This window comes from Hevea brasiliensis, chromosome 6 (assembly GCF_030052815.1).
Source record: "Hevea brasiliensis isolate MT/VB/25A 57/8 chromosome 6, ASM3005281v1, whole genome shotgun sequence".
NCBI classification, from domain to species: Eukaryota; Viridiplantae; Streptophyta; class Magnoliopsida; order Malpighiales; family Euphorbiaceae; genus Hevea; species Hevea brasiliensis.
The window spans coordinates 107809108-107836478 of NC_079498.1; the positions used below are offsets into that span (position 1 = coordinate 107809108).

General features: G+C 42.3%; 1 protein-coding gene across 1 annotated transcript; it reads left to right on the forward strand.

The window, feature by feature from the left end:
- Window positions 1-26597, forward strand: LOC131180718 (uncharacterized). The gene is made up of 2 exons (XM_058148092.1): window positions 1-1610; window positions 25727-26597. Exons 1-2 carry the CDS (start codon window positions 1-3, stop codon window positions 26595-26597), a joined length of 2481 nt encoding a protein of 826 aa, XP_058004075.1.
- Window positions 26598-27371: the final 774 nt, after the last annotated feature.

Here is a 27371-nt window from a genome sequence, read left to right on the forward strand (position 1 = left end):
ATGTCAATTCCAAGTTTTGCTACTTTATATTGGGATGGAGAAATCATTATGGATGATGAAGGCTATGAATATTATGGGGGTTCATCAACCGTCATTACTATTGGTAAACGTATGAATTTTGGTACTTTAGGAATGAAAATTGTCCGTGGAATTAATCTTAAAGGTGGACATGAAGTTATATCGAAAATCTTATTCAGACAACCCATTGAAAAAAATGGCTCATTTAAATGGGATTGCATGGGTTTGGCAAACGATGACGATGTGAATATTATGTTTAATTTCATTGATGAAATTGGAGGTATGTCATCGATTGAATTATATATTGACATTTTTCGACCATCTGCAAATGTTGTTGATGAAGCGGGCCCATCAAATAGTTGTTACACTGAAGCACTTAAGTGTACGGATGATTTTGAATCCGCTAGCAATGATTATTGTCCTGATGATGATGAGGATGATGCGGAGTCTGATGAAGAATGGATTGATAGTGATGACTGGGACATGAATGAGGATGGTGGTCATCATAATGAGTTAGTAGTAGATTTGCCTTTTTACTATAATACTCATGTTGCAAACCCAATAATGCCGCTTGTCCCTCCTCCGCCTTATAGTGAAATAGATTTTTCATTGTTAACGGTTGATCCATGGTCAACACCACAGTGTAGTTCAATGTGGGATCCATTAAAAGAGTTTGAATTAGAAATGATATTCTCATCTAGAGAGGATGTCCAAAAAGCTGCCAAAGAATATCATTTACATAGGCACCACGAGTTTTGTAATGAGGAGACAAAGAGTAGAACATATGCCATCAGGTGCAAAGACACAACGAGCAATTGTAAGTGGAGATTGCGTGCCTCACGAGGGAAAGGAAGTGATATATGGAAAATTACGCGATATAGTGGACCACATACATGTGTTAATCCATCACTGTCACAAGATCATAAGCAATTGGATAGCATATTTATATCTGATTTCATTCTCGCCATTGTACGTGAACAACCCAATGTGAAGATAGGAGCGTTACAGTCTGAAATAAAAGATAAGATTGGATATATGCCAAGTTATCGAAAGACCTGGAAGGCTAGGCATGATGCAATTATTAAGATCTTTGGTGATTGGGACGAATCTTACGGAAGGTTGCGACAATTTATGCTTGCTTTGTGCAAACAGAACCCTGAAAGTATGTTCTTCATTGAAGATGATCCTTTTTTTGTTAATAATAGATTAGATCCTGCTTATCGGGTTTTCGATAGAATGTTTTGGGCATATAAACAAACAATAGAAGGATTCAAGAACTGTCGACCGGTTATATTCATAGACTCAACTTTTTTATATGGAAAGTACAAAGGATGTTTATTTTGTGCAACAACACTTGATGGTAATAACCATATTTTCCCAATTGCGTGGGCAATAGTCGACAGTGAAAATACAAGGAACTGGGATTGGTTTATGTCTTGTTTGAGGGTGTTTGTGACAGATCGTAAAGGAATATGTGTTATATCAGATAGACATATTGCCATAAAAAAGGCAATGAATCAAGATTGGTGGCAGCCTCCTGATGGGCATCATCGATACTGCTTAAGACATATCATCAGCAATTACAACACAAAGTTTAAGAATACTGTCGACACCATATTTTGGCCGATCCCTAGAATCAATAAAAAAATCTTTTTTTGAACAGCTAATCACGTTTCCAGTCCCTCCTTGATAGGCGGTCATATTTCCGATCTCTCCTCACAAAGATTTGAATCAATGCTAAGTCCTCACATTCATTAAAGCCTCGCCGATCTCTCAAAATCATTTTACCGACCTCTCAAACCCGATGTCGGATTTCCGGACCTGTCAAGAATATTCCTGATCTCTGTTGATGAGTAAAATGAACGGGCACTAGATCTTTTCCTACCAGTTTTATTGCCGACCTCCTTTCCGAAAGTTTAAGAGCTAAAGTTTTGGTTCGATTCCGATCTTAAGTGTTCGAGTTAAATTTTCGGTCAAGTTCTGTTCAGCATTTCTTCCCTACCGATCTCATGTTCAAAGTGCTTTCCGATCTCTCATACTTAGATTAATAATCACATTTAGTTTTTGTTTTACTGTGCTCATACAATCAAATACTCAGACAAATAATGGTTTAAAATTTTCCGATCACAATCATTCATTGAACAAAAGGCATTTCATTTCATAATTTGTACAAGTTATTCGGCTGGGGGATCACCCCCAGCCTGATCTACATTTGGATCACTCCCTCTCTCCCTCTCACCCTCGGCTTCCTCCTCACTGTCCTCATCGTCGCCCTCAGGAGCCAGGTCGGCCATCCAGGAGAAGTCCTCTTCAGGGTAGCGCTTCTGGAGTTCGGCCAAGAGATCTTTGTGAGCCTTCACATAGGCTCCGGCTATCCCTGTCACCATCTCTTCATCTCTCTCCTTCAGCTCCTCGTTTTTCTCCTTAAGCTCCTTATCCTTCGCCTCGAGTTCCTCTATAAGTTGAGCGACCTGAGCGGCTTCGTTGGCGTGAAGCGCCTGGACTTCCCTAAGAGCACGGTCCCTCTCATCCAAAATACGATTCTGTTTGGCTAACCGGTCTTCATGGAGCTTTGCCCGTCCCTCGACTTGAGATATATAATCCCGAGCGGATGAGAGTTGGGATCGGAGGGAAGCCACTTCCTGATTTTTCTTCCCGATCTCCTTACCCAGGCGCTGAATCCTTTCCCGGATCATGGTCCGTTCACTGACACTCCACGTTTAAGCTCATGGTCCGAGTCAATATGTCGTCGAGACCATTCTGGGATAGCCTGTCCCAATCCTCCGGAAAGAAGATGGTAGACCCTAGGACTTTGGCGAAATCAGAGTTCTCCTTGACGGTCCGATTATTCCTCAAGCAGTCGATCAGTACTTGAGCGCCCCGAGAAGAGGTCCTCCCAGAAGCTTGAGAAGGCCCCCCTTCCCTGCTTGGAACAACTGCGAGTCGGAGGTCGCTCCTCCGATCTAGGAGGAGATCGGGTAGCTTCAGTGGTCGGCGGACCCGTAGGTTGGGGAGGATCACTTTGTATCTCCCCAGGTTCGTGACCTGGCGTTTGGAGTCGTTCCGAACGCTTTATCTCCTTTATCTTCCGGGAGATCTCTCTCCTTCTTCCGCTTCCTTGAACCTCACCACCCGCCATACCGCACAAAGAAAAGGTTAGTGAGATCACTAAGGTCGTGAGAATTGAGATATAGAAAATACCGATGCCGAGGTTAGAGAGCGAAGTTCGCGGTCTTGGCCAAGGAGCACCAACAGTCAATGGTGCATTTCTAGCCACCGAATCCAAACAAGAATACTTTTTAGTGGCAGCCTCACTCTTGAGATCCATCACTATCAAACTTTCCTCTTCGCTCGTGGTAATATGGTTCGAAGCAAGGGTCCCCGTACCACCAGTGCGGGGAAGTCCTCAAAGCGGCTCGGATCTTTGCTCCTCACAATGAAGAAACGATTCTTCCAGCTTCTAAGAGACGAGGCGATCGAAAAGAGCCCGCAGCTAGGCTTCGCTGAAAGAACCAAAGTGGTCATCGTCCTTTCGTGAGTTAGTAGTGCAGCTTGGCGAACACTTTAGCCAGAGGTCCGATTCCCTTAGCTCGGCATAGACCTCGAAAGCAACCAAGATCCGCCACGAGTTGGGGTGGATTTGAACAATGGATATTCGGTGAAATTTTAGGACCTCCTTATAGAAATCGGCTAGAGGGAACCTCGGATCGCCTTTAATCGTTTCTTCAGACACCATGACCATGTCATCCTCTTCAAAAGAATGATCGACACGAAGATCGCCATGGCACTTGATCACCATATGAATCGTGACAAATGTTGTATTCTTGAACAACGATTGCGCATCGGATTCCCAAGAACCGATGGAAGCTCGCCTATAGGAAGGGTCTCTCTCCTTGAAGAAGGGCGCAGACGCTTTAATGGTACGACCCGACCGACTGGAGCAGGACCCTAAGGGGTCCAGTTGCGCGCTATTCGATCGCCTCTTCTTCATCGACGATGACCAAGAGAACTCAATGGAAGGAGGGCTCGCCGCTCTCGACCTTCTGCACCGCTCATAATCAAAAGAAACAAAGAACTTAAAATAAAAAGAAGATAAAAGTCCTTACGAGTCTAATCGGCTCGAGAAACCGGAGAAAATGAGAGAACTTCAAGCTATGAGCAGAGACTGAAAATGAAATGAGAGAACAACCGCTAACCTCCCTATTTATACTAGTCCGAGCATTTAATGCTCGCGAGGTTCTAGGCGGCGCATCGATTGGTGAGACTCGACAATGTTTCGACACTTCTCTCAAATATCCGAATGTTCAGAGATCTTAATTGGAGATCGGCATAATAAGTTAAATATTTTGAATAAAGGATCAGTCAAGTGTCATTCAAGTAAAGAACCAGATCGGATAACCACCTTAGAGATCGGAAAATAATCAATGCAAAAATAATAAGATGATAACTGCAAAATAAAGTCTTTATTTGCAAAAAGATCGGATTACATCATTTGGGCGATCTCTAGGGATCGGATTGCAATAAAGGACAGACTACATCATTTGGGTGATCTCTAGAGATCTGATTACATTGACAGACTACATCATTTGGGCGATCTCTAGAGATCGGATTACACTAACATTGGATCACATCATTTCTGTGATCTCTAGAGACCGGTGAAAAATCCTATCTGAAGAGGCCGATCTAAGGATCGGCTTTATAACTTATCCCAAGGATACTCCTGTGAGATCCATGGATCGCTTTATAACTAATTCCAAGGATACTCCTGTGTGTTCCAAGGATCGCTTTATAATCGATCCCAAGGATATTGCCGACGGATGCTTCATCCGCCGCCTAACACCCAATGTGGATCGAATCCATTTGAACACTCAATGTGATGAGAAGCCGAATGAACTCGCTTGAGCAACTCGAGATCGGTACAACCAAGCCCGCAATACGGATCGGTCAAATCCAGCTTCTCTCACCATCGCCAATTAGGACCATCCAATCACCGGATCGTAAATTTTCATGAGGAAAAGGGAATTCCATCTAAGAGGATCAAAACCACGCTTGTAGCCTAACTTTCCTAAACTAGAACCAAGAAACAAGGAGAAAGAGAGAAAATCGAATGAAGGAAATGCCACTATCAACAGGGTATATATAGGGAAAATGGGCATTTAATGTCGAGCGGAAAACGGTTGACGCTCAAAATCGAGATGTAATTAATGCTTAGACCGAATCCGCATCGATCAAGGGATAAAAGGGATCGGAGATAGGAGATCGCATGAGAGATCGGAATAGGAGCTAGGGAGGGATCGGAAGACAAAAAGAATAAGACAAATTCCAATAACCGCCGCCGTAATCGAGCCGAGGTAGTTAAAGCATGGCAGACGAGATCTCCACCGCACGCCTAAGAATCGCCCCGCACGCCGACAGTGCCAGTATGTCATGACAAATCCAGACATCCCAATCTCCACCGTTGATCTCACTTGTAAGGATGAATCCGAGCCCTTGGATCAAAAGAGAAGATGATAATACCAGCTTTTTCACTCTCACTCTCGATCGTTCCGACAAGAGGATTCAAGACCGGATTAAAAGAGGAAAAGGACAAATACTTTGAGAAGTGATCTCACCATTCGCTTTGATTCTCTTTAATTCCCGAACATCCGATCATGTACTTCAAAATCCCGACCCTCCATCTCCTCAAAATGAATCTTGACCCTTCATGGGGAGCACCCGATCCCTATAAATACCGCATGAAAACTGCTCAAGGGGGACACAAAAATATAGGCAAGAGGTCGCTATTATCGTGGAGGAACTCAAACTTCATTCAGCTTTGTTACTCATTGCTTTGTAGTGATTAAAAATACTTTTGAAACTAGTTTTCGTGAGTGTTTTCTTGAAAAGATTTTGAATATTGGAACTCTACATTTCCAGCTTGTTCATTATCCGTCATACTCTCATCATCTCTCGCTTCCTTTCCATTGCTCAAGCTCAACTTCCTTTCACTGGTTCTTACCCTGCTACCTTTTAGCTAAAAGCATCTCTCGGTTTCACGATGCACATCAACTCTCAGTGATCAATCCGCCATCTTCATCACTGCTACCACTTCACGCTTATTTCAATATATTTGGCTCCTCATAGGTAAGAGTTCACACTCATCGCTTACGCTTGTTTCTCGTGACTTCCTTTGTTCTTCATACATCCGCAACTTTCTTCAAGGGTATTTTGTACAAGAGAACCCAAGAGAAAATATTGTTATAAGAGTTCATGTTACTGCTTTATTAAGCGCCTACGCTTATTTCCCGTGATTTTACTTGTTCTTCTTACATCTAGACCATTTCGCACAAGCAATCCCAAAGAAAGTCACTCTCAAATCATTTTTTTAGTGATCAGTTCATTTTATTGATCTCCGTAATTTCTGAAAACCAGTTTTTTTAACTCTTTGTAGTATGTAAATGGTTGGGTAAACGAGGTAGTTGCAACTTAGAGGTCTCCTTTAAAAGAGGACTGAATAACACGTCGTGAAGATAGCCGAACTATTAGGCCGACGTGAACAAAGAATTCGACAAAGATGTCATGAAATGGAATAAGACCAAAGTAAACGAAACAGAGTGGATCGGTCATTAATAGATATTGGTAAAATGACTACATGAAAAGGTCAGTGAATCAAGTCTAGTGTTCCCCGTTCAGCCACAGGATATCCATAAACCTTATCCCCTGATTTTCAAGGTCGAATTTTAGTTTTAGGTTCTAAGACCCGTGAGTCGTGGTTAAATTTTTAAAGGCCTAAAAGTCTTTGTCCGAGTCTCATCAAAATAGAAGGGGTCGGAAGAGTCCTTATCCTATCCTTGCCTAAAAGTTTTAAGTCAACACTTAAAAGAGATCGGAGGAGGATTCTTATCCGGTCTCCCTTCAAAATTTTAATAAACATTAAATAAGGATCGGAGGAGAGTTCTTATCCGGTCTCCACCTCAAATTTTAATAAACATCTGAAAGAGATCGGAGGAGAGTTCTTATCCGGTCTCATCCTCAAAACTTTAAATAAATAACTTAAAAGAGACCTGAGGATGGTTCTTATCCTGTCTCCTCAAAATTTTAATGAACAACTTAAAAAGATCGGAGGAGAGTTCTTATCCGATTCTCACACCTGCTCACTAAGGTTGTCTCATTTACTTATGTATCCGGGTGATCCAAATTTAGTGAAAAATCAAACATTCCTTCTACCAAAAGGATTAACATTGCCGCCTAAGCCCTTCTAACTAATTTGTAAAGGACGCAATTAAATCTACTTACCCTTATTAAGGGACGAGGTGGGGTGCCTAACACCTTCCCCACCCGCTACGGACCCGAACTTAGAATCTCTGCTTTAAAGTGGTTTCATTTTTAATTTAACTTCTCAAATGGTTTTCTTTAGTTTCCTCAAAACTAAGGTGGCGACTCACTCTTTCCCACTTCTGAGTGATCGTCCAAGCATCAAAATCCCATCATGATACTTGGCGACTACTGGGAAATATTGACCCAACCCCGGTTTAGTGGTCCGAAAGTAGATTTAATTTTGTTAGATCAAATTATAGTTAGATGGGCTCATTCGGCGATGTTTTATACATTAATTATTATTGCTGCTAACTATTTTGTTTGTTTTGCCTGTTCTATTTCCTACAGTGCTCTTCATTTCAAAAAAAAAGGGGAAAAAGGAAAAAATGGAAAAATAAAATCCCCCTGAATTGGGAAGAGGTAAAAGGTGTCCCTTCACACACTGAACACTTACACAATATCCTCACCCACTATGGTCCTAACCCGGGCTTTCTTACCATTTTAGGAAAGTAGGAGGGGGTCATGTAGCGGTACCCGTGGGTTTTACCCCGTTAGTATCCGTGAAGGCTTCGCCAAATTGAAACTCGCTCTATTTACCGTGATACCCGTGGAATTTTCCGACAATATCATGGGGTAGAATGGGGCTCTACTGCTATGAGGGGCAATTTGGGAACCCGTGGCTATTAGAAAATTAGATCCCGAGCTAAACCGTCACGATAGTTGAAAGCCGTAGTAAACTACCTTATAAGATAGAACTAATCCAAATAGGTAGCGCTACTCCTGATCGTGAGTCTCCTATTATAGGACAAAAGGGACATGTTTACTCTTACCTTGCTCTCTTTTGATTTCCTTCGTTCATTTTGTGAGGGTAATCTTGAATTTCATCAAACACCTACACATTTTCCTACTTTGATAAATGTGTACGTGTCACCTCACAAAAGATGATTCAAAATTACCCTAATTTGTCTTACTAACGAATCTTCTCATTGCATTACCAAACCAAGAGTTTGTAGAAGGATAGGCATCATTTTTATCATGGCATCCTCGAGTCGCGTAAAAGGTTCTAATGCTAAACTTTGGTCCGACCGCTCATAGTCCCGCACTCTCCCAAAATGATGCTTTCGAGGCGCCTGCTAGCTCGCTACCTTCACTGGATTTGGATAAAATAGAGGTCAAAATGAACAACCTCAAGGGTCTGTCTAGTAGATGGAGGTCGCTCCGATCGTGTCAAGGTACGCTTTGAAGAAAAGTACTAAGGATTGCAACCTTAATGCAAGTCAAGGTCCAAATCCCTGCATTAAAAGCCATGTTGTCGGTTTTGAATCCTAAGTACGGAGTATTCTCTTTCAATGAAATTGACACGGTCCCCACTATGGAAGAATATCGTGCATTGTCAGATCCCATACTCCTTGCGTAACGTGATCTACTTACACCTCGAGCATAGACAGACTGAAACGGTTGGCACACATGTTGGGTTTTCCCGTAAGAAGTGAAGTCCAGAGAAATACCAAAGGGAACACGCATGGATGGTATTGGACGACTTGAGAAGCGGTTAGATCATTACCTCCAAGAGAAACAGGGGATCAAGCTTCCATGGCACTCGCCTTGGGAATCTATGGTCCGATCCTGCTCCTGGGCCATTGAGGATCATCACTTGCAGCAAAGGAGGTATTTTGGACAAGAGAAAGACAGGGATCAATCCGATACCAGCAATTCTTGCCAAACCTTGTTAACCCTAACTTACCGCATAACAGGAAAGGGTCCATTAAGTGTTGCTCTCGCTTGTTATACCTCCGACTATCACCACATGTGTCCTGTGGAGACAAAAGGATTGACTTGGTACCTTGACCACCTCCCATTGAGAAGATGACCCGGTTAGTGATCAGCCCAAGAATGAAAAACAAAGTATGGAACGGATTTTGAGTTTCAATAGCCATGGTTACCGTTGGAGGAAGTCGTGGACGCCAAGTCAACCCTTCTTGATCGGCACAGAGGTATTCGGTGTCCCCGATTGGGATAACCGTACACAAGTTACACTCCGCATTGGTAATGAGGCGCTCGCTCAACACAATCTGTGATCAACATTGAAGAATACCACCAAGGTCACTTCTACCATGAGCTCAAGGAAGAAGAAGGGTTGAAAATGGCTCGCAAGTCCTGGGAAAGCATCACTCTGATAGAGAAATCACCCAAAGGCCCAAGTGCCTCGGGCGATTATCTTAAATGGAGAGCTGACAGGGACCGAGAACACTTCATCAGAAATTCAAGGACGACAACCCTCGCCAAGACACCCTATTAGAGGAAGCTGATAATCGCCTGGTTGACTCGTTACAAAAGGCAAACACCGAGAACTCACAGCTGCAAGAACGAATGAAACAATTGGAGGACCAACAGCAGAAACTTAAGAGAAGGGTAAGAAAGCTCAAGGAAGAAGCAAGGGCCGAAAGGATAGGGTTCGAAGAGCAAGAGGTACAGTGGGAAAAAGAAAGAAACTCTCTCCAAGCTGAGGTCAAAGAAATGAAAGGGCAGAATAGTAAGCTTCAGGAAAGGATGAAGTACCAAGAGGTGCTCGTTGAAGAGTATAAACAGGAAAACAAGAAGAAGAAGCTTGAATTAAAAGAACAGGCACTCCTCATCAACGACATCTTGAAAGAGTGTGCTAAAGAAAGGAAAGAGAAAGAGAAACAAGCTACCCTCTATCAAGGACTGAAAGAAAATGTGGATCAGTTGGAGAAGATGATAGCACAGGGAAAAAAGGAACTATTACCTGAATCCGAGTATGCTCTGAAAGTGTTCGACCCTGCCAAGCAAGAAGAAAGGTTATATGAGTATCTCAGAAAATGTCACCTTATTATAAAGAATCTTCCAGAGCCTAGGCCAATGTAAAAAATACGATGTGCAAATTACTCAGTTAATGAAGTGATTTTTGAACCATTGTTTAGCAAAATTTGTGAATGAATAGTATGACTCCCGTAGGAACTTCCTCGCTAGGGTTATGTGAAAAATTGAAATGCGCTATATGGACAGGTATCATAAATGCGCATTCAATCCCGTCATTCACGATCGACTATCGCACGATGCCATGATAAAGTTGAGGCGATTATCCTTTGCACTCTAACCCGACTCTCAAACGCCATCAGATCCTTCGTCCGACAAGGGCTTTTAGTTTCTTTGCAAAACTCAAATTCATTTAAATTTTTTTTTCCTCACAGGAAATCAATATTGATTCAAACAAGGCAAGTCTGACCAAACACACAGTTCAACCCAAGCGAGTGTACTTAACAAGATCTCGAACAAGGAAGATAATGGAAAATCAGGAGCAAGTACAGAACCTACAGGCAAGGTCTCCGAGTTGAAAGATCACTTCAAATTATGAGACTAATGAAGGAAATGTCTCGTAACAAACCTACTGTAACCTAGCCCACCATTACCTCCTCCGCCTCCTACAACAAATGATCCTCAAGAAGCTTCAACCTCTTTTACCTTTCGCCTCCCATTCCGACCCGACAATCATCACAATCCGGTGACCATAAATAATGACCCACCTTTTTCCTATTACCCTACTGCCTCAAATGCCGAGCCTCACCATTCAATCCCGATCCTCCGCCATTTCCACCCTCGCCTCCAGCTTGGAGGAGCATATCATACAAAGGAAGGAGAACATAAGGCGAGAGATAACGAGAAACTATCTCGCCTAGAAGAAAGATCGAGAGCAATAGAGGGGCCGAACATGTATGGTTCAATGATGTGTCACACCGAGATTGGTGCCGATGTGGTGGTACCACCCAAATTCAAGGTTCCGGATTTCACAAGTACACCGGAAACTCTGATCCTCAGATCCACCGCAACCTACATTGCCAAAATGTCCGCTTTAACTAAGACGATAGACTTCTCATTCACTTCTTTCACGAGAGCCTCTCCGGAGCAGCTCTGAGATGGTGCATACAATTGGACAGGAGCAAGCTACACTCCTGGAAGGATTTAGCCGATGCCTTTCTGAAGCAATATAAATTCAATTGTGATGCGGCACCCACAAGGAGGGACCTCCAGAACCTGGTACAGAAAGACCGGGAAAGTTTCAAGCAGTACGCCCAACGATGGAGGGAGAAGGTCAGCATATATCCTCCAGTGACCGACAATGAACTTTGCTCCCTATTCATCGAAACATTGAAGGCTCCCTACTTCAACCTGATGATTGGCAATACCTCCAATAGCTTCTCAGATATCATCCAAGCCGGTGAGAGAATTGAAGCTAATCTGAGAATAGGAAGACTACAGGAGTTGGCTGAAAACCCTGTGAAGAAGCCCGCCAATTTTGGCAAAAAGAAGGAAGGTGATGTACACTCTGTCACCCGTCCAAATAATTACCCCCAATTTCCCCAAAATAACTACCGGCCATATTCCCCCTCTCATGGCCAAACCATCGCCAACATTCCACCTCCTTTCCCTAATTATCCACAAACACGCCCACAATACGCCCCACCCACAAATTTCCAACCAAGACCACCTCCTCCTCCAGCTCAACCACGGCCACCACAGAATAACCCAAGACCTCCAAGGAATCCTCGATCCACCCTTCCTCCTCCTCTCGTTGAAATATACCGATACCTTGTCAGATAAACCAAATCGCATCACCTTTAGACCCAATCCACCGCCATATCCTGTGGTATGATGCCACAGCGCTTTGTTAGTATCATGTTGGAGCACAAGGGCATTCAATCGACAATCGCGGGCACTCAGAGGGAGAGTGCACGCCTAATCCGAACGGTGGTTGAAAATTGAGGGGAATGGTTCCTCCCCAATGTCACCTCAAATCCACTGCCCAACCATAATGCGGGTAGTGGTGTAAATATGATCGAATCTAAGGGAGAGGGATCAACACCTGAAGTGGATGAGCTGGTTCCATACTTTGAGGAGATTTTTGCTATAGCAATGAGGGAAGGTTATCTTTCCCCTCAGGTAGCGGGAGCTGAGGAGGATACGGGGTGTCCTTATCACGGAGGGGCAGCTGACCACGAGCTGCGAGATAGTGAGGGGTCTGCAAGAGGTCCTAACTTATTGTCTTTTAAGGTTTTGAGATGTCAGAAGAGGTCAAAAACGGAAGGGGAAGTGAACACCACAAGATTCAGCCAAACTGCTTCTACCTCCAAGCCCAGAATCACCTTCTCACCCCCAGTAGCCTCACCACCAGTAACAGTTATTCAGACTCCGCCACAGCTCCCCATCACCAACACTCATGCTGTCCCTTGGAACTATAATTTCCAAGTTTTTACTCAGGGAGCGTCAAGCAGCACATCCGCTCCTAGCCTTGCCTCACCTCCGCACTACTAAAGCCATGTTTCGCTCCTCACGAGCACTTCAGATGACTTATGCCGGACTCGCCAAAGAACATCACTCCCCAAACAAGTCCTCACTGTTATTGCAATAAAACCCTCTCCACTGAGCAAGAAGTCGAGTTTATAACCCAAGTGGGAGGTGTTACGGAACGAGGAAAGAGAAAAGAGAAAAGGGAAAGTAAAGATGGGAGAGTCATCAAGAAACACTAAGAGGAGGTTGAGAAAGCAGGGGAAGTAGAGCCTGTTGAGCATAGAGAAGATGAAGAACTGTTGCTCCAAATAATGAAGCAGAGCGAGTATGACGTGGTGGAACAGTTGAGAAAGACACCCGCTCGGATTTCGCTGTTATCGCTGATTTTGAGTTCTAAGTGCACCGACAAGCCTTACAGAGAATCCTCGATCGCCTTTGTCAACCCCGACATTACTCCGGCGCTTGAGAAGTTATTGGGACAAATCCAGCATCCAAATGTAGCCTTTTCTCAAGAAGAGGTAGATCCCGCAGCTTAGGCACAATAAAGCTCGCATGTAACGGTGAAATGTAAAGGTCAGATAGTGGCCAAGGTCCTCATCGATAACGGATCACCTCAATGTATCGCCTAGCGCTACCTTGGCTAGATTGCCGCTGACCAATCGGACATACGCCAAAGTGCTATGGTGGTGAGAGCTTTGACTAACAAGGAGAGAGGTGTCGGGGACATTGACTTGCCAATCCAGTCGGTGCATGTACTTTCAATATCACGCTTCAAGTGATGAACATTGAGCCACCTACACCATGTCGTTAGGAGGCCTTGGATCCATTCTCGAATGTCGTTCCTTCGACTTTGCACCGTAAGATCAAATACATTAAGAACGGCAAAATCATCACGGTGAGGGGCGAAGAGGCCATACTGTCACCAAGCCGCAATCACTCCCTTATGTGGAAGCAAATGAGGAGTCATTGGAAAGTTCTTTCCGTGCCCTTGAATTGCAAGATACGGGAAGGAGGGGCCATGGCTATGGTGGCCAAAGTAATGTCAAGAAGTGGGTATGAAGAGGGTAAAGGCCTAGGCGCCACATTACAAGGGATTGTCGAGCCTATACCGCCATTCGTAAGATAGGCCGTTGTGGTTTGGGGTATGAGGAGGATGCCTCGTGGATGGGCGATTCGATGAGAAAATGCTTCGGATCGTAGATTTGACCGTAAGATGGGAAAGGTGAAAGTAGTCCCGAGAATCACGGAAATCTTCACTAAACCGGCCATTCAACATCCGCAAGTACGTAAGAATCACCGATGACCCATCCATAGATGTCATCCAACCGATTCCTTGTATGAGGCCCTAGTTTCGCCAATGGTCAAGAGCAGAGCTTGACAACCGACAACGGAGGATATCCTGCACTCAATCTCGAGTAAAGTACCTGCGTTATCTACACTTGATCACTTTGTCCATGGTGACAAGTGTAATATCGTAAAGGACCTTTTCTTATGGCATTAATATTAATGAATTGATAGCACATCTTAAATCCAATACTCTCTTCCTTTCCTTTTTAATTCCATCCTTATAACATGTTCTATTCTTTATTCATTCAGGAACATTCATCAATTAACACCTAATAATCCAATAGACTCGTAAATTCCTCCGTTAATTTTGAAATCCTTATAACTGCCATTACTTCAAGTGATTCTGAGGAAGACCTTACAGAGGAAAGCAATGAAAAAGATGAACCCTCCCTCGTGCCTTGTGAAGATGAAACGCGCACAATAAACTTAGGCACGGAAGAAGTAAAAAGGGAACTTCATGTAGTGGAGAGTGACGAATTGGGAGATATGATCGATCTGCATAAGGAATTTCTCGACGTATTCTCATTGCGCTATGATGATATTGTGGGTTTGGACCTCGATAGTAACGCACAAAATTCCCTTGATCCCGGACAATCCCAGAAACAAAAGCTAAGGAGAATGAATCCCACACACCGCTTAAGGTTCGGACGAAGTCAAGAAACAAGATGACGCCGGTTCTTAGAAGTGGTCAAATATCCCCAATGGGTGGCTAACGCCGTCCGGTGATGAAGAAAGACGGAGAGTCGTGGTGTGCGTTGACTACCGGATCTTAATAAAGTTAGCTTGAAAGACGACTTCCTCTCCCCATATTGATGTGCTAGTTGACAATGCCGCGGGTTTGGGCAGATGTTCGTATTGATGGGGCATCGTGGTACAATCGATCCCAATGGACGAGGAAGACAAGGATAAATCGCTTTATCACCCAATGGGGGTATTCGCTATCGGTCATGCCTTTCGGGTTGAAAATGCCGGCTACTTACCAGCGCAATGGTCACATTATTCCACGATATGATGCATAAAGAAGTGGAGGTATATGTGGATGATATGATCGTTAAATCCAGGAGAAGAGAGCCACGCTCAGTGATGAGGAGGGTGCTCAAAGGCTCAGAAATACAAGTTGAAGTCAACCGCTAAATGCATCTTCTGAGCTAGATCGGAAAACCTGGGATTCATAGTAGCGAGAAAGGAATAGAAGTGGACCTGCATAAAGTTCGAGCTATTCAAGAAATGCCGCCCCAAAAATGTAAAGGGAGGTGCGCAGCTCGGGAAAGTCAACTACATTTCGAGGTTTATTTCTAATCTCACCGCCAAAGCCGAGCCTATTTTCAGACATTCTAAGAACAACCCTACCCAATGGGATTCGGATTGTCAAAAGGCTTTCAAACAATCAAGCAAGATTTGTCAAATCCACTCGATTGGTCCCGCCTGTGGCAGTGTGCCTTTGATCCTGCACTGGCACCAAATGTAATTCTATGGGGTGTGTTTTGGGACAAGATGATGATACCGGCCAAAAGAGAGGGCCATTTATTACCCGAGCAAGAAGTTCAATGATTGTGAGTCGAGGTATTCTTTCTTAGAAAAGACTTGTCGCTGCATAGCTTGACGGCAAATCGCCTAAAGCACTACATTTTGAATCACAAGACATGCCTTATCTCCAGGATGGATCCTATCAAATACGTATTTGAAAGCCCGTTCGTGCCAGGAAGGATAGCCAAGTGGCAGGTTATACTCTCCCAATATGACATAGTTTATATGACCCGGAAAGCGGTGAAAGGTAGCGTGATTGCTGACCTCCTAGCAGAAAACCCTATCCCGGATTATGAAGCTCTGGATTTTGAGTTCCCTGATGAACATATCAATGAAGTATACCACGAAGAAGATGAGCCAACCGATGTATTGGAGATGTATATTGATGGAGCGGTCAATTTATCGGGAAATGGAATCGAGTCGCACTAGTATCCCCAGAAGGAAAGCACTTCCCAATAGCTGCTAAATTGGGGTTTGACTGTACCAACAATGTCGCAGAGTATGAAGCTTGTGTAATGGGTCTACATGCCGCTATAGAGATGAAAATCAGAAAGTTGGAGGTGTACGGAGACTCGGCTCTGATAATCTATCAAGTAAAGGGATAATGGCAAACTAATGATACCATGTTGATCCCATATCAGAAGTACTTAGGGGAGTTGATCAAGAAATTCAAGAAATCTCTTTCACTCACCCGAGTAGAGACAAGAATCAATTTGTCGATGCCTTAGCTACTCTAGCGTTATGGCTCAAATCAAGAAGGGCGACGCTTCAGACGCTGAAGATTAAGGTAAGGGATGAGCCACCTATTGCTTCATGATTGAAGAAGAGCCCGACGGAAAGCCTTGGTATCATGACATCCCGATCTCATCAGAGAACTGCAGAATTCCTTCAGGCAAGCAAAAATGAAAAGAAGATGATTCTGAGGTTAGCATTAGGTACTTTCCCAAAGGAGAAACCCTATACAAGAGGAGCCCCAACGGAGAATTGTTGAGATGTGTAGATGCAAAGGAAGCAAAGAAAATCCTTTTTGAAACTCATGAGGGAAATTGTGCCACTCACGCCAATGGACACATGATGGCGAAGCAAATCATGCGACGTGGGTATTTTTGGATCACAATGGAAAAGGATTGCATCGAGTATTTCCGGAAGTGCCACAAGTGTCAGATTTACGCAGATCCGATAAATGTGCCACCTCACAAGCTGTTCAATCTCGTCTCACCGTGGCCTTTTGCAATGTGGGGCATAGATGTGATTGGTCCCATCAATCCCAAGGCATCCAATGGGCACAGATTCATCCTTGTAGCCATCGACTATTTCTCCAAGTGGGTCGAGGCGACATCCTATGCTCACATCACGCAGAACACGTTTCTCAAATTCTTCAGAAGCAATATCATCTGCCGACATGGTCTCCCGAATGAAATTGTCACTGATAATGCCAAGAACTTGAATGGTCTGAAGATTCAGGAATTATGTGATCAATACAAAATCCGACACCTCAATTCCTCCCCATACCGTCCCCAGATGAATGGAGCGGTGGAAGCTGCAAACAAAAACCTCAAGAGAATAATCCGGAAAATGACGGTCACATATAGGGATTGGCATGATATGCTTCCCTACGCTCTTCACGCATACCGACTTAGTAAGAACCTCGACCGGCAACTCCATACTCACCGGTCTACGGATGGAAGTCAGATTGCCTATTGAGGTTGAAATCCCGTCCCTAAGGATTTTGAAGGAATCAGGGATCGATGAGTCAGAATGGATCCAGTCAAGGTTGGATCAGTTGGATTTGCTGGATGAGAAAAGGTTAACAGCAGCATGTCACGGACAATTATACCAGAGAAGAATGGCGTGGCATTTGATAAAAAATGCGCACACGTGAATTCCAACCCGGGGACCTAGTACTGAAGAAAGTGCTGCTGAACCAAAACGACCCCCGGGGCAAGTGGTCACCAACCTATGAGGGACCCTATGTGGTTAAAAAGACATTTTCCGGAGGAGCCTTGATCTTGACCCACATAGACGGTGAAGAATTCCCGAGACCAGTCAATGCCGACACCACAAGAGATACTATGCATAAAAAGGGGAAAGGGTGAAAACCTGAAAGGGCATCCAAAAAAAAAAAAAAAAAAAAAAAAAAAACTTCTTGGGGTGAAAACCCAAAAGGGCATCCCAAGAATCAAAGTGGAGAAATAAGGAAGAGGGTATGAAACCACGGATGGAGAGGAAACTGTCGCGACATGAAGCTTCAGAGAACTTGAAATAATGGCAGTTAAAAGACTTCAAAACTAACCATAAGGAATATGTGAGATCTATCTTTGTACCTTTTCCTCTCCTTTGAAAGTCTATTCTTTCTAATAAAGTTATACTTCACTCCTTCTGTTGTTATTTTCCCCATGCTATCCTTTCTCTTTGTTTAATGCGCTATTAATTAGTTAAAATTTTTGCCATAAGATTTGAATTTGAAAATTGATAACCTCACGTACTTTATTATGAGATTTGCAGGAAATAGCCTTCAAAAAAAAAAAAACTTCTAGAGGTGAAAACCCGAAAGGGCGCTTCTGGTCGAATGGACGAAGAGAAAGTGAAAACCTGCAAGGGCGCTCTCCGTAGAGTAAGAAGAAAGTCGGGAATGAAAAAGGGGTATCCGAAAGAATGAGATCATAGGTCAGGTCTTGCAACTCCTCCTCCATTAATCATCCGCCTTCGTTATCTTGTTAAGTACACTTCTTCAGGGAAAGAACTTCATGTGTCAGGGTTAGACTCGCCTTGTAAGTTGATTTTAATTTCCTGCAATTTAAATTTCCACCATCAACCTCTGGTTCCTTGATCTAAGTTGATTTTAATTTTCTGCAATTTAAATTTCCACCATCAACCTCTGGTTCCTTGATCTAAGTTGATTTTAATTTTCTGCAATTTAATTTCCACCATCAACCTCTGGTTCCTTGATCTAAGTTGATTTTAATTTCCTGCAATTTAAATTTCCACCATCAACCTCTGGTTCCTTGATCTAAGTTGATTTTAATTTTCTGCAATTTAATTTCCACCATCAACCTCTGGTTCCTTGATCTAAGTTGATTTTAATTTCCTGCAATTTAAATTTCTGTCATCAACCTCTGGTTCCTTGACCTAAGTTGATTTTAATTTCCTGCAATTCCACCATCAACCTCTGGTTCCTTGATCCAAGTTGATTTTAATTTCCTGCAATTTAAATTTCCACCATCAACCTCTGGTTCCTTGATCTAAGTTGATTTTAATTTTCTGCAATTTAATTTCCACCATCAACCTCTGGTTCCTTGATCTAAGTTGATTTTAATTTCCTGCAATTTAAATTTCTGTCATCAACCTCTGGTTCCTTGACCTAAGTTGATTTTAATTTCCTGCAATTCCACCATCAACCTCTGGATCCTTGATCCAAGTTGATTTTAATTTCATGCAATTTACATTTCTGCTATCAACCTCTGGTTCCTTGATCTAAGTTGATTTTAATTTTCTGCAATTTAATTTCCACCATCAACCTCTGGTTCCTTGATCTAAGTTGATTTTAATTTCCTGCAATTTAAATTTCTGTCATCAACCTCTGGTTCCTTGACCTAAGTTGATTTTAATTTCCTGCAATTCCACCATCAACCTCTGGTTCCTTGATCCAAGTTGATTTTAATTTCCTGCAATTTAAATTTCCACCATCAACCTCTGGTTCCTTGATCCAAGTTGATTTTAATTTCATGCAATTTACATTTCTGCTATCAACCTCTGGTTCCTTGATCCAAGTTGATTTTAATTTCATGCAATTTACATTTCTGTTATCGACCTCTGGATCCTTGATCCAAGTTGATTTTAATTTCATGCAATTCCACCATCAACCTCTGGTTCCTTGATCCAAGTTGATTTTAATTTCATGCAATTTACATTTCTGCTATCAACCTCTGGTTCCTTGATCCAAGTTGATTTTAATTTCATGCAATTTACATTCCTGTTATCAACCTCTGGTTTCTAGATCCAAGTTGATTTTAATTCTCTAGGTCATTAATTTAGGTGTGCTTTAGTTCCCTAATTTCAAATACCTAATCGTCCAAAATATGAGTCGGAATCTTTACATAATTCCTATACGGAAATTTTTCCTTTAATTGAAATTATGTAAAGAGGGGCAGCTGTCGACACCATATTTTGGCCGATCCCTAGAATCAATAAAAAAATCTTTTTTTTGAACAGCTAATCACGTTTCCAGTCCCTCCTTGATAGGCGGTCACATTTCCGATCTCTCCTCACAAAGATTTGAATCAATGCTAAGTCCTCACATTCATTAAAGCCTCGCCGATCTCTCAAAATCATTTTACCGACCTCTCAAACCCGATGTCGGATTTCCGGACCTGTCAAGAATATTCCTGATCTCTGTTGATGAGTAAAATGAACGGGCACTAGATCTTTTCCTACCAGTTTTATTGCCGACCTCCTTTCCGAAAGTTTAAGAGCTAAAGTTTTGGTTCGATTCCGATCTTAAGTGTTAAAGTTAAATTTTCGGTCAAGTTCTGTTCAGCATTTCTTCCCTACCGATCTCATGTTCAAAGTGCTTTCCGATCTCTCATACTTAGATTAATAATCACATTTAGTTTTTGTTTTACTGTGCTCATACAATCAAATACTCAGACAAATAATGGTTTAAAATTTTCCGATCACAATCATTCATTGAACAAAAGGCATTTCATTTCATAATTTGTACAAGTTATTCAGCTGGGGGATCACCCCCAGCCTGATCTACATTTGGATCACTCCCTCTCTCCCTCTCACCCTCGGCTTCATCCTCACTGTCTTCATCATTGTCCTCAGGAGCCACATCGGCCATCCAAGAAAAGTCTTCTTCTGGGTAACGCTCCTGGAGTGCGGCCAAGAGATCCTTGTGAGCCTTCACATAGGCCTCGGCTATTCCCGTCACCATCTCCTCATCCCTCTCCTTAAGCTCCTTGTCTTTCTCCTTAAGCTCCTTATCCTTCGCCTCAAGTTCCTCTATAAGTTGAGCGACCTGAGCGGCTTCGTTGGCGTGAAGCACCTGGACTTCCTTAAGAGCACGGTCCCTCTCATCCAAAGCACGATTCTGTTCGGCCAACCGGTCTTCATGGAGCTTTGCCCGTCCCTCGACTTGAGATATATAATCCCGAGCGGATGAGAGTTGGGATCGGAGAGAATCCACCTCCTGATTTTTCTTCCCGATCTCCTTACCCAGGCGCTGAATCCTTTCCCGGATCATGGTCTGGTTCACGCACACTCCACGTTTAAGCTCATGGTCCGAGTCAATATGTCGTCGAGACCATTCTGGGATAGCCTGTCCCGATCCTCCGGAAAGAAGATGGTAGACCCCAGGACTTTGGCGAAATCAGAGTTCTCCTTGACGGTCCGATTATTCCTCAAGCAGTCGATCAGTACTTGAGCGCCCCGAGAAGAGGTCCTCCCAGAAGCTTGAGAAGGCCCCCCTTCCCTGCTTGGAACAACTGCGAGAATCGGAGGCTGCTCCTCCGATCTAGGAGGAGATCGGGTAGCCGGTGGTCGGCGGACCCGAAGGTTGGGGAGGATCACTTTGTATCTCCCCAGGTTCGTGACCGGGCGTTTGGAGTCGTTCCGAACGCTTTATCTCCTTTATCTTCCGGGAGATCTCTCTCTCCTTCTTCCGTTTCCTTGAACCCTCACCACCCGCCATACCTGCACAAAGAAAAGGTTAGTGAGATCACTAAGGTCGTGAGAATTGAGATATAGAAAATACCGATGCCGAGGTTAGAGAGCGGAAGTTCGCGGTCTTGGCCAGTGAGCAGCTGAACAGTCCAATGGTGCAGCTCGGCAGTCACCGAATCCAAACAAGAATACTTTTTAGTGGCAGCCTCACTCTTCAGATCCATCACTATCAAACTTTCCTCTTCGCTCAGGGTAATATGGTTCGGAAGCAAGGGTCCCTGGTACCACCAGCTGCGGGGGAAGTCCTCAAAGCGGCTCGGATCTTTGCTCCTCACAATGAAGAAACGATTCTTCCAGTTCTTAAGAGACGAGGCGATCGGAAAAGAGCAGCATTAGGCTTCACTGAAAGAACCGATGGTCATCGTCCTTTCGGTGAGTTAGCGTGTGCAGCTTGGCGAACACTTTAGCTGTAGGTCTGATTCACTGAGCTCGGCATAGTCGTGGGAAAGCAACCATGATGAGCCACGAGTTGGGGTGGATTTGATGAATGGATATTCGTGAAATTTTAGGACCTCCTTATAGAAATCGGCTAGAGGAACCTCGGACCGCCTTTAATCGTTCTTCGTACACCATGACCATGTCATCCTCTTCAAAAGAATGATCGACACGAAGATCGCCATGGCACTTGATCACTCATATGAATCGTGACAAATGTTGTATTCTTGAACAACGATTGCGATCGGATTCAAGAACCGATGGAAGCTCGTCTATAGGAAGGGTCTCTCTCCTTGAAGAAGGGCGCAGACGCCTTAATGGTACGACCCGACCCGACACTGAGCAGGACCCTAAGGGGTCCAGTTGCGCGCTATTCGATCGCCTCTTCTTCATCGACGATGACCAAGAGAACTCAATGGAAGGAGGGCTCGCCGCTCTCGACCTTCTGACCGCTCATTTTCAAAAGAAACAAAGAACTTAAACAAAAAGAAGATCAAAGTCCTTACTGAGTCTAATCGTCGGAGAAACGGAGAAAATGAGAGAACTTCAAGCTATGAGCAGAGACGAAAATGAAATGAGAGAACAACCGCTAACCCTCCCTATTTATACTAGTCCGAGCATTTAATGCTCGCGAGGTTCTAGGCGGCGCATCGATTGGTGAGACTCGACAGCTGTTCTGACACTTCTCTCAAATATCCGAATGTTCAGAGATCGGTTAATTGGAGATCGGCATAATAAGTTAAATATTTTGAATAAAGGATCAGTCAAGTGTCATTCAAGTAAAGAACCAGATCGGATAACCACCTTAGAGATCGGAAAATAATCAATGCAAAAATAATAAGATGATAATCGCAAAATAAAGTCTTTCTTTGCACAAAGATCGGATTACATCATTTGGGCGATCTCTAGGGATCGGATTACAATAAAGGACAGACTACATCATTTGGGTGATCTCTAGAGATCTGATTACATTGACAGACTACATCATTTGGGCGATCTCTAGAGATCGGATTACACTAACATTGGATCACATCATTTCTGTGATCTCTAGAGACCGGTGAAAAATCCTATCTGAAGAGGCTGATCTAAGGATCAGTTTATAACTTATCCCAAGGATACTCCCAGGAGATCCATGGATCAGTTTATAACTAATTCCAAGGATACTCCCAGGTGTTCCAAGGATCAGTTTATAACTGATCCCAAGGATATTGCCGACCGGATGCTTCATCCGCTGTCGGAACACCCAATGTGGATCAGAATCGCTGTAGGAACACTCAATGTGATGAGAAGCCGAATGAACTCAGTTGAGCAACTCGAGATCGGTACAACCGAAGGCCGCAATACGGATCGGTCAAATCCAGTTCTCTCTCCATCGTCAAGTAGGACCATCCAATCACCGGGCTCGTAAATTTTCAATGAGGAAAAGGGAATTCCATCGGAAGAGGATCAAAACCACAGTTGTAGCCGGAACTTTCCCCGGAACAGCTAGAACCAAGAAACAAGGAGAAAGAGAGAAAAATCGAATGAAGGAAATGCCACTATCAACAGGGGTATATATAGGGGAAAATGGGCATTTAATGCTGAGCGGAAAACGAAGCGGACGCTTCGAAAATCGAGATGTAATTAATGCTTGGACCGAATCCGTCGATCAAGGGATAAAGGGATCGGAGATAGTAGATCAGCAAGAGAGATCGAAATAGGACCTAGGGAGGGATCGGAAGACAAAAAGAATAAGACAAATTCCAATAACCGTCGTCAGAATCAGAGCCGAGGTAGTTAAAGCATGGCAGACGAGATCTCCACCGCACGCCTAAGAATCGCCCGCAATGCTGACAGGTGCCAGTGTATGTCATGACAGTCCTGTACATCCCAATCTCCACCGTTGATCTCACTTGTAAGGATGAATCCGGAGCCCTTGGATCAAAAGAGAAGATGATAATACCAGCGTTTTTCACTCTCAGCCCTCAGATCGTTCCGGACAAGAGGATTCAAGACCGTCGGATTAAAAGAGGAAAAGGACAAATACTTTGAGAAGTGATCTCAGCCATTCGTTTTGATTCTCTTTAATTCCTGAACATCCGATCATGTACTTCAAAATCCTGACCCTCCATCTCCCTCAAAATGAATCTTGACCCTTCATGGGGAGCACCCGATTCCTATAAATACCTGCATGAAAAACTGTTCAAGGGGGGACACAAAAAAATATAGGCAAGAGGCTGCTATTATCGTGGAGGAACTCTGAAACTTCATTCAGTTTGTTACTCTGCTGTTTTGTAGTGATTAAAAATACTTTTGAAACTAGTTTTCAGGAGTGTTTTCTTGAAAAGATTTTGAATATTGGAACTCTACATTTCCAGCTTGTTTATTATCCGTCATACTCTCATCATCTCTGCTTTCCTTTCCATTGCTCAAGCTCAACTTCCTTTCACCTGGTTCTTACCTGCTACCTTTTAGCTAAAAGCATCTCTCGGTTTCACGACAGCACATCAACTCTCGGTGATCAATCCGCCATCTTCATCACTGTTTACCACTTCACAGTTATTTCAATATATTTGGCTCCTCATAGGTAAGAGTTCACACTACTGTTTACGTTTGTTTCCTGCACTTCCTTTGTTCTTCATACATCTGCAACTTTCTTCAAGGGTATTTTGTACAAGAGAACCCAAGAGAAAATATTGTTATAAGAGTTCATGTTACTGTTTTATTAAGCGTCTACGTTTATTTCCCGCATTTTACTTGTTCTTCTTACATCTAGACCATTTCTGCACAAGCAATCCCAAAGAAAGTCACTCTCAAATCATTTTTTTTAGTGATCAGTTCATTTTATTGATCTCCGTAATTTCTGAAAACCAGTTTTTTTTTTAACTCTTTGTAGTATGTAAATGGTTGGGTAAACGTAGGTAGTTGCAACTTAGAGGTCTCCTTTAAAAAGAGGACCTGAATAACACGTCAGGAAGATAGCCGAACTATTAGGCCGACGTAAACAGCAATTCGACAAAGATGTCATGAAATGGAATAAGACCAAAGTAAACGAAACAGAGTGGATCGGTCATTAATAGATATTGGTAAAATGACTACATGAAAAGGTCAGTGAATCAAGTCTAGTGTTCCTCGTTCAGCCACAGGATATCCATAAACCTTATCCCCGGCATTTTCGAAGGTCAGAATTCTTAGTTTTAGGTTCTTAAGACCCGTAGCTGTGGTTAAATTTTTAAAGGTCGGAAAAGTCTTTGTCCGAGTCTCATCAAAATAGAAGGGGTCGGAAGAGTCCTTATCCTATCCTTGCCTAAAAGTTTTAAGTCAACTCTTAAAAGAGATCGGAGGAGGATTCTTATCCGGTCTCCCTTCAAAATTTTAATAAACATTAAATAAGGATCGGAGGAGAGTTCTTATCCGGTCTCCACCTCAAATTTTAATAAACATCTGAAAGAGATCGGAGGAGAGTTCTTATCCGATCTCATCCTCAAAACTTTAAATAAATAACTTAAAAGAGACCGGAGGAGGGTTCTTATCCGGTCTCCCCTCAAAATTTTAATGAACAACTTAAAAAAGATCAGAGGAGAGTTCTTATCCGATTCTCACACCCGTTCACTAAGGTTGTCTCATTTACTTATGTATCTGGGTGATCCAAATTTAGTGAAAAATCAAACATTCCTTCTACCAAAAGGATTAACATTGCCGCCTAAGCCCTTCTAACTAATTTGTAAAGGACGCAGAATTAAATCTACTTACCCTTATTAAGGGACGAGGTGGGGTGCCTAACACCTTCCCCACCCGTTTACGGACCCCGAACTTAGAATCTCTGTTTTAAAGTGGTTTCATTTTTAATTTAACTTCTCAAATGGTTTTCTTTAGTTTCCCTCAAAACTAAGGTGGCGACTCCTCACTCTTTCCCACTTCGGTGAGTGATCGTCCGGGCGACCGCAAAATCCCATTGCGACAAATACTAATATGAAAGAAGCTCTCCGAAAGGCAAGTTAGTTTTCTAAGTTGACTAGTTATTGTTACTGTAATCTAAATATAAATTTGACATGTGTATCCAACAAATAACATGGCTTTTTTATTTTTACAGCACAACAATTGGAAAAAAAAAAATTTATGAGGCCATGAACACAATCAAGAATGAGCATCCTGATACATTTGAATGGGCTACAAAGATACCTTTGGAAAAATGGACACGTTCTCATGATGGAGGGAAACGTTATGGCTCCATGACAACTAATACTGTTGAGTCTGTTAATGGAATACTCAAAGGGATCCGTGCTTTACCCATAACTGCAATGGTAGAAAAAATATTTTTCCAGTGTGTTGATTATTTTGACACACGCTGCACGACCCTCCGTGAGCAACTGCAAATGGGCTTCAAATTTACACCAGCATGTCGTCAAATATTACTTGACAATTTAAATGAAGCAAACTCATATAATGTCCGAATCTTTAACCGCGATTGTGGTGAATTTGAAGTTTGGAAGGGAAGATCTGAAACGAAGCATGTGGTCAAACTTGATGAAAGGATATGCACATGCAAGAAGTTTGAAGAAATATGCATTCCATGTTCTCATGTAATTGCCGCATGCCAAGCAATGTCAATTAATTATGAGCAAACACCAATGAGTAGCTTATTTGCTCCATTTGGCAGACCATCTAGCATTGGGCCATCACAATATGCTTCGAGTCAATTTGGCGGATATGGTTCAGATCAATACTATGCACTATATCAGTCTGGTGCCTTAGGCCATATTCCATCTGGTGCAGGTCTATTTGGACACCATGAACAAGGTGCTATGCATTATACTGCAGGGGGGGAATCATCAGGACAACAACAAGGGCAACCTGGCCAACCCCAAGATGCACAAGGTGATCCAGAAGAGCAGCAAGAAGGGGGACAACATCGAGTTCTTCGACCGAGACGACATATTCGAAGACCTGGTTGTGGCACATGACTAATTTAAATATTTATTTTTATTTGTATAATAATTATGAATACTTGTCTTAATTTATATCTTGCTTTAAGCCAATTGCTCGTATGACATGTTAGTAAACATTTTATATATATTTTTTTAATTAATTTGAAAATAATAAAGTAATTAAAATTAATAAAGTAATTACATTTATTAATTGCTATGAAGAAAAATATTATCCATAATTATAATAAGAATAAAAATTAATATTAGTTATACTTTAATAACTTTTAACGTTTATAACTAACATAATTTTAAATTTATCAATCTACTATGTTCTAAATATTAGAAATAAAAAAATTCCTATTAAGATGTATAAAATATACTATTTCAAATATTATACATTTATATTTTTAATCTATAAATTAAGAAATATTTTTATGATTAATAAATTTTTTTTTACAAAAATATAAAATTAATTTTTTGAATATAAATATTTTTTAAACCGTACAATTATATTCTATTTACAATATATAAATAAAATTAATTTCATAAATATATAATATTAAATAAATATTACTACTACTAAAACATATAACAAACTTTAAAAAAAATCAATCTATATATTTTATAAAATATAATAAATAACTATAATTAAATGATCAAAATATTATAAATTTAATATATTTTATAAAATCAATTAAATAAATAAAATATAAAAATTGTGCTGTTTTGGGACACTAATACGATTAGCGTGTTTCTGCTTTGGGACGCTGCATGGGGTGCATGGCGGAGAGGCGCTCTGGGACGCTACTA

What these genes read in the sequence shown, in the direction of transcription:
- LOC131180718 (XM_058148092.1), top strand. Translation starts at nt 1, where the DNA reads ATGTCAATTCCAAGTTTTGCTACTTTATATTGGGATGGAGAAATCATT. An exon ending in ATCAGCAATTACAACACAAA is followed by an intron (nt 1,611 to 25,726) that starts GTTTAAGAATAC and finishes TTATTTTTACAG; the next exon opens with CACAACAATTGGAAAAAAAA.